Source organism: Coturnix japonica, unplaced genomic scaffold, assembly GCF_054131305.1.
Source record: "Coturnix japonica strain WE unplaced genomic scaffold, WE-NBRP24 Scf081, whole genome shotgun sequence".
NCBI classification, from domain to species: Eukaryota; Metazoa; Chordata; class Aves; order Galliformes; family Phasianidae; genus Coturnix; species Coturnix japonica.
Window position 1 is genome coordinate 288457 of NW_028188984.1, and position 8036 is coordinate 296492.

Consider the following 8036-nt stretch of genomic DNA (forward strand, 5'->3'; position numbering starts at 1 on the left):
TGGGGGGGGTCACATCCTATAGATAACCCTATAGATCCCAATATAGCTGTCCCTCCCCAAGTCCTTCCTCTCCCCACACGGGGGGGGGGGGGGGGGTCACATCCTATAAATACCCCTATAGATCCCAATATGGGTTCCCCCCCCCCCCCCCTTCAGCCTTAGGTCCTTCCTCTCCCCCCACATTGGGGGGGGTCACATCCTATAGACACCCCTATAGATCCCAATATGGGTGTCCCCCCCCCCCCCCCTTCACCCTTATCTCCTTCCTCTCCCCCCATGTTTGGGGGGGGGGGGGGGGGCCCTTTGAATCCCATCCCATGGGGGGGGCACATCCTGCCCCCCCCCCCCACCCTTTATCAAGGGGGACAGACACAGGGGGCGGCTCATTGGGGACAATATACGGCAACGTAGAGGCCGGGCAGGAATGGGGGGGGAAAGGTAGGGGGCTACAATGGGGGGGGGGGGGGGGAATAAGGGGGGGGGGTTTAATGGGGTGGGGGGGTTATTAAGGTAGGGTGGGGGGTTTGGGGTTACTGGGGGGGGGTTAATGGGGTGTGGGGGGTTATTAAGTGGGGCTGGGGGGGCTACTAAGGGGGGTAGGGGGTTGCTAATGGGGGGTTGGGGGATTAATTGGGTGGGGGGGTTACTAAGGGGGGTGGGGGGGGTTAATGGGGTCGGGGGGGTTATTAAGGTTGGGTGGAGGGTTTGGGGTTACTGGGGGGGGTTAATGGGGTGGGGGGGTTATTAAGTGGGGCTGGGGGGGCTACTAAGTTGTGGGGGGGGGGTTAATGGGGTGGGGGGGTTATTAAGGTAGGGTGGGGGCTACTAAGTTGGGGGGGGCTACTAAGGGGGGGTGGGGGGTTAATTGGGTGGGGGGGTTACTAAGGGGGGTGGGGGGGGTTAATGGGGTCGGGGGGGTTTTTAAGGTAGGGTGGGGGGTTTGGGGTTACTGGGGGGGTTAATGGGGTGGGGGGGGTTATTAAGTGGGGGTGGGGGGCTACTAAGTTGGGGGGGGGGTTAATGGGGTGGGGGGGTTCTAAGGGGGGGTGGGGGGTTAATGGGGTGGGGGGGTTATTAAGGGGGTGTGGGAGGGTTGGGGGTGTCACTAAGGGGGGGGGGGGTTACTAAAGGGGGGGTAAGGGGGTGGGGGGGCTACTAAGGGGGGGGGTTAATGGTGTGGGGGGTTCTAAGGGGGGGTGGGGGGGGTTAATGGGGTGGGGGGGTTATTAAGGTAGGGTGGGGGCTAATAAGTTGGGGGGGGCTACTAAGGGGGGGTGGGGGGTTAATTGGGTGGGGGGGTTACTAAGGGGTATGGGGGGGGTTAATGGGGTCGGGGGGGTTATTAAGGTAGGGTGGGGGGGTTTGGGGTTACTGGGGGGGTTAATGGTGTGGGGGGGTTATTAAGTGGGGCTGGGGGGGCTACTAAGTTGTGGGGGGGGCTACTAAGTTGGGGGGGTACTAAGGGGGGGTGGGGGGTTAATTGGGTGGGGGGTTACTAAGGTGGGTGGGAGGGTTGGGGGTGTCACTAAGGGGGGGTGGGGGGGGTTACTAAAGGGGGGGTAAGGGGGTGGGGGGGGCTACTTAGGGGGGGGGGTTAATGGTGTGGGGTTGTTCTAAGGGGGGGTGGGGGGGGTTAATGTGGTGGGGGGGTTATTAAGGTAGGGTGGGGGCTACTAAGTTGGGGGGGGTTACTAAGGGGGGGTGGGGGGTTAATTGGGTGGGGGGGTTACTAAGGGGGGTGGGGGGGGTTAATGGGGTGGGGGGGTTATTAAGGTTGGGTGGGGGGGTTGGGGTTACTGTGGGGGGTTAATGGGGTGGGGGGGTTATTAAGTGGGGGTGGGGGGGCTACTAAGTTGGGGGGGGGGCTACTAAGTTGGGGGGGTACTAAGGGGGGGTGGGGGGTTAATTGGGTGGGGGGGGTTATTAAGGGGGGGTGGGAGGGTTGGGGGTGTCACTAAGGTGGGGTGGGGGGGGTGAATGGGGTGGGGGGGTTACTAAAGGGGGGTGAGGGGGTGGGGTGGGTTACTAAGTGGGGGTGTGGGGGGGTTAATGGGGTGGGGGGGTTATTAAGGTAGGGTGGGGGCTACTAAGTTGGGGGGGGGCTACTAAGGGGGTGGGGGGTTAATTGGGTGGGGGGGTTACTAAGGGGGGTGGGGGGGGTTAATGGGGTCGGGGGGGTTATTAAGGTAGGGTGGGGGGTTTGGGGTTACTGGGGGGGTGAATGGGGTGGGGGGGGGTTACTAAAGGGGGGGTGAGATGGTGGGGGGGGGTTACTAAGGTGGGGGGGGTTAATGGGGTGGGGTGAAGGGGGGTTAGTAGGGTGGGGGGGGGTTACTAAGGTGGGGGGGTTTCTAAAGGGGGGTTGGGGGTTTACTAGGGTGGGGTGGGGGGTGGGGGGCTTCTACAGGGGGGTGGGGGGGTTCTAAAAGGGGGTGGGGTGGGGGGGTGTTACTAAGGTGGGGTGGGGAGGTTAATGGGGTGGTGGGGGTTACTAAGGTGGGGTGGGGGTTATTAAGGTGGGGTGGGGGGGCTTCTAAAGCGAGGTGGGGGGGCTTCTAAAGGGGGTGGGGGGGCTACTAAGGGGGGGTGCGGGGGGTCGGAGGTTTCTAAAGGAGGGTGGGGGGGGTTAAGAGGGCAGGGGAGGGTTAATGGGGGTGCGGGGTGCGGGGGGGTTTCTAATGAGGGGTGGGGGGTTTCTAAGTTGGGGAGGGGGGGTTAATGGGGTGGGAGGGGTTCCTAAAGGGGGGTGGGGGGTTACTAAGGTGGGGAAGGGGGGTGTTAATGGGGTGGGTGGGGTTACTAAAGGGGGGGTGAGGGGGTGGGGGGGTTCTAAAGGAGGGTGGAGGGGGTGGGGGGTTGCTAAGGGGGGGTGGGGGGATTAATGGGGTGGGGGGGGTTACTAAAGGGGGGGGGAGGGGGGGGTTACTAAGGTGGGGTAGGGGGGGTGGGGGGGGTCTCTAAAGAGGGGGGGAGGTGGGGTTTCTAAAGGGGGGTGGGGGGTGTTTCTAAAGGGAAGTGGGGGTTGGGGGGTGGTTACTAAAGGGGGTCGGGGGGCGTTACTAAGGTGGGGTGGGGGGAGCTAAATGGGGTGGGGGGGTTACTGGGGGGGGTTAATGGGGTGGGGGGGTTACTTAAGGCGGGTGGGAGGGTGGGGGGTGTAGGGAGGGGGTTTCTAAAGGGGAGGGGGGGTTATTAAGGGGGGGTGGGGGGATCCAATGCCCATAGAAGACCCCATAGGGCAGATCGTTCCATCTCCAGTGCCCAAGGGACGGGGGGGGGGGGGGTCCCAATATGGTGGGGATCCCCTCATTATAGTGCTCAGGGTTTTAGGGTGGGGGGGGTGGGAAGAGGGGACCCCCCCCTCATAAGTGTTGTCCCCCCCCCCAGCCTGCAGTGACCTGTACCCTATGGAGGAGAACCCCTATGAGCCTTTGGACCCCCCCATCACCCCGAAGCAGCCACCAGACCCCCCCCCAGGTAAAGTATATGGGGGGGGGGTCCTATAGGGGCGGGGGGGGGTCCCATAGGGGCAGGGTCACCTCACTTAGGGGTCCTATATCTCCATAGGGGTCCCATTGTCGCCCCCGAGGAGGCAGAGCTGCCCCCAGCACAGGATGGTGATGGGGGGCGTCGTGATCTTGGGGGTCTCGGTGCTGCTCAATGTGATCCTCATATCCTATGGGGCGAGGCAGAGTGAGTAGGGGGCTGGGGGGCTCAATAGGGGGGTCAATGGGGGGGGGGGTCCTATGGGGGTCCCCTATAGTGGGAGGTGATTTGGGGTTCATCTCCATAGGGGTACTGTCACTTTAAGGGATGTAGATCCAATATTGGGGGCACAATTGGGGTCCTGGGGGTCTCTATGGGGTCTATGGGGCTCAATAGGGGGGTCAATGGGGGGGGGGCTAATGGGAGGGGGGTCCTATGGGGGTCCCCTATAGTGGGAGGTGATTTGGGGTTCATCCCATAGGGGTACTATCACTTTAAGGGATGTAGATCCAATGTTGGGGGCACAATTGGGGTCCTGGGGGGTCTCTATGGGGTCTGTGGGGCTCAATAGGGGGGGGGGCTAATGGGGGGGGGTTAATGGGCGGGGGGTCCTATGGGGGTCCCCTATAGTGGGAGGTGATTTGGGGTTCATCCCATAGGGGTACTGTCACTTTAAGAGACGTAGATCCAATGTGGGGGGCACAATTGGGGTCCTGGGGGGTCTTCATGGGGCCTATAGGGGCTATAGGGTCCCCCACCTTGGGGTAGAGTTAATGGGGGGGGGGCTCCTATGGGGGGTCCCCAATAGTGGGATATGATATAGGGGTTCATCTCCATAGGGGTACTGTCACTTTAAGGGATGTAGATCCAATGTGGGGGGCACAATTGGGGTCCTGGGGGGTCTCCATGGGGTCTACGGGGCTCAATAGGGGGGTCAGGGGGAGAGTTATTGGGGGGGGGGCTCCTATGGGAGTCCCTAATAGTGGGAGGTGATTTGGGGTTCATCCCATAGGGGTACTATCACTTTAAGGGATGTTGATCCAATGTTGGGGGCAAAATTGGGGTCCTGGGGGTCTCTATGGGGTCTATGGGGCTCAATAGGGGGGTCAGGAGGAGAGTTAATTGGGGGGGGGGTCCTATGGGGGGTCCCCAATAGTGGGAGGTGATTTGGGGTTCATCTCCATAGGGGTACTGTCACTTTAAGGGATGTAGATCCAATATTGGGGGCACAATTGGGGTCCTGGGGGTCTCTATGGGGTTTATGGGGCTCAAGAGGGGGGTCAGGAGTAGATTTAATGTGGGGCTCCTATGGGGGTCCCCAATAGTGGGAGGTGATTTGGGGTTCATCCCATAGGGGTACTATCACTTTAAGGGATGTTGATCCAATGTGGGGGCACAATTGGGGTCCTGGGGGGTCCTGGGGGGTCTCCATGGGGGCTATAAGGGCTATAGGGGTCCCCCACCTTGGGGTAGAGTTAATGGGGGGGGGGTCCTATGGGGGTCCCTAATAGTGGGAGGTGATTTGGGGTTCATCCCATAGGGGTACTATCACTTTAAGGGATGTTGATCCAATGTTGGGGGGCACAATTGGGGTCCTGGGGGTCTCTATGGGGTCTATGGGGCTCAATAGGGGGGTCAATGGGGGGGGGGCTAATGGGAGGGGGGTCCTATGGGGGGTCCCCAATAGTGGGAGGTGATTTGGGGTTCATCTCCATAGGGGTACTATCACTTTAAGGGATGTAGATCCAATATTGGGGGCACAATTGGGGTCCTGGGGGTCTCTATGGGGTCTGTGGGGCTCAATAGGGGGGTCAGGGTATGACATGGGGTAGTGTTAATGGGGGGGTCCTATGGGGGTCCCCAATAGTGGGCGATGATTCTGTCCCCCAGTCACAGCCCTGAGTGAAGCAGAGAAGCCACAACCCAACTTCAACATGGGTGAGCTCCCCCACCCCATATCACCCCATATCACCCATATCACCCCGTATCACCCCATATCACCCCATATCACCCCATATCACCCATATCCCTTCCCCTATTCCATATCCCCACCCCCCATCCCATATAACCCCCATATCCCCCCAATATCCCCACCCCATTCCCATATCCCCCCACATATCCCCCTATATCCCCCACCAACCCCCCCATATCCCCCACCCCCCATCCATATAACCCCCATATCCCCCCAATATTCCCACCCCCATCCATATCCCCCCACATATCCCCCCATAGCCTCCCCTACCCCCATATTCCCCCCCAACGCCCCATATCCCCCCATATCCCCCTATATCCCTCTATATCCCCCCATATCTCCCCACAACCCCCCCATATCCCCACCACCCCATCACATATCCCCCCATATCACCCCCATATTCCCCCATATCCCCACCCCATCCCCCCATTCCCCACCATATCCCCCTATATCCCCCCCCATATCCCCCCCAGCCCCTCTTAATACCCCCATATCCCCCTATATCCCCCCAACCCCCCATATCTACCCATATCCCCCAACCCCCCCCATATCCCCCTATACCCCCCCTCAACCCCCCCTAACTCCCCATATCCCCCCATATCACCCCTATATCCCCCCCATATCCCCATCCCCATCCCATATACCCCCCACACACCCCCATATCCCCACTCCCAACCAACCCAACCCCCCATATCACCCCAACCCCCCCCCCACATCCCCCCATATCACCCCCCAGCCCCCCCATGTCCCTCCATATCCCCACCCCCATCCCATATACCTCCCATATCACCACCCATATCCCCCCATATCCCCCCATTTGCCCCCATATCCCCCCTATATCCCCCCATGTCCCCCTATATCCCCCCATATTCCCCCTATATCCCCCTATATCCCCCCATATACCCCCATATCCCACCCCCAAATCCCATATACACCCCATATCCGCCCCAACCCCTCCATATCCCCACCCCCAACCCCCCATATCTCCCCATATACCCCCATATCCCCCCATATACCCCCCATATCCCCCACCAACCCCCCGATATCCCCACCCCCCATCCCATATCCCCCCATATACCCCCATATCGCCCCATATCCCCAACCCCCCATCCCATATCCCCCCATATCCCCCTATATCCCCCTATACCCAACCCCCCAATATCCCCACCCCCATCCCATATACCTCCGATATCAACCCCAACCCCCCCATTTGCCCACCAACCCCCCATAACCCCCCATATCCCCCCATATCTCCCCATATCCCCCCTCCAACCCCCCATATCCCCCCATATCCCCACCCCCATCCCATATACCCCCCATATCCCCACCCCCATCCCATATACCCCCCATATCCCCCCATATCCCCACCCCCATCCCATATACCCCCCATATCCCCATCCCATATACCCCCCATATCCCCCCATATCCCCACCCCCATCCCATATACCCCCCATATCCCCACCACCCATCCCATATACCCCCCATATCCCCCCATATCCCCACTCCCAACCGCCCCAACCCCCCCAACCCCACTCTTTTCTAACCCCCCCCCCCTTTATTTCAGCCTCCCGTTCCTTCCTGCTCTACAACAAAGCCCACAACAAATGCATCGAAGCCCAGGGGTCTCACCTCACCGCGACCCCCTGCCAGCCCCATAACCCAGCCCAGCGTTTCCAATGGCTCCCAGGGCAGCGCTTACGGAACGCCCATAATAGGGGCTGCATCACAGCGTTAATGGGGTCGAATCTATCCCTAGTGATGCTGAAGCCCTGCAGGGAGGACGGGGAGCTGCAGGGATGGGAGTGTGGGGTCGGGGGGTTGTTGGCCCTAATGGGGACGAAGCTTTACTTTAATTATGGCAATAACGTCCAGCAGAAGGTGATGCTTTACGTCGGGGATCGGGAGTGGAGCCGCTGGGTGGTGTATGGGAGCCAGGAGGAGATCTGCAACTGGATGTGTGGGTTATGGGATAGAGGGGGTATGGGGGTATGGGGGGTATAGGGGATATAGGGGATATGGGGGGTATGGGGGGTATAGGGGGTATAGGGGGTATAGGGGGTATAGGGGATAGAGGGGATATAGGGGGTATAGGGGGTATAGGGGGTATAGGGGGATATAGGGGGTATGGGGCATATAGGGGGTATAGGGGGTATAGGGGGTATAGGGGATATAGGGGATATAGGGGGTATAGGGGGTATAGGGGGTATAGGGGGTATAGGGGATATAGGGGATATAGGGGGTATAGGGGGTATAGGGGGTATAGGGGGTATAGGGGATATAGGGGATATAGGGGGTATAGGGGATATAGGGGATATAGGGGATATAGGGGATATAGGGGGTATAGGGGATATAGGGGGTATAGGGGGTATAGGGGATATAGGGGGTATAGGGGGTATGGGGGTATAGGGGTATAGGGGATATAGGGGTATAGGGGGTATAGGGGGGTATAGGGGATATAGGGGATATAGGGGGTATAGGGGATATAGGGGGTATAGGGGATATAGGGGATATAGGGGATATAGGGGGTATAGGGGATATAGGGGGTATAGGGGGTATAGGGGGTATAGGGGGTATAGGG

At 59.8% G+C, this 8036-nt stretch overlaps 1 protein-coding gene across 1 annotated transcript in view; it reads left to right on the top strand.

The window, feature by feature from the left end:
• The first annotated feature begins 391 nt into the window (after positions 1-391).
• LOC146751526 (macrophage mannose receptor 1-like) overlaps positions 392-8036 on the top strand; it is a 15392-nt gene continuing 7747 nt past the window's right edge. Inside the window, exons 1-5 of the mRNA XM_085534356.1 lie at positions 392-438; positions 3388-3477; positions 3568-3693; positions 5377-5424; positions 7023-7415. Coding sequence (XP_085390482.1) covers positions 3408-3477; positions 3568-3693; positions 5377-5424; positions 7023-7415 — 637 coding nt within the window. The 5' untranslated portion in view covers positions 392-438; positions 3388-3407. The remainder of the gene's footprint in view (positions 439-3387; positions 3478-3567; positions 3694-5376; positions 5425-7022; positions 7416-8036) is intronic.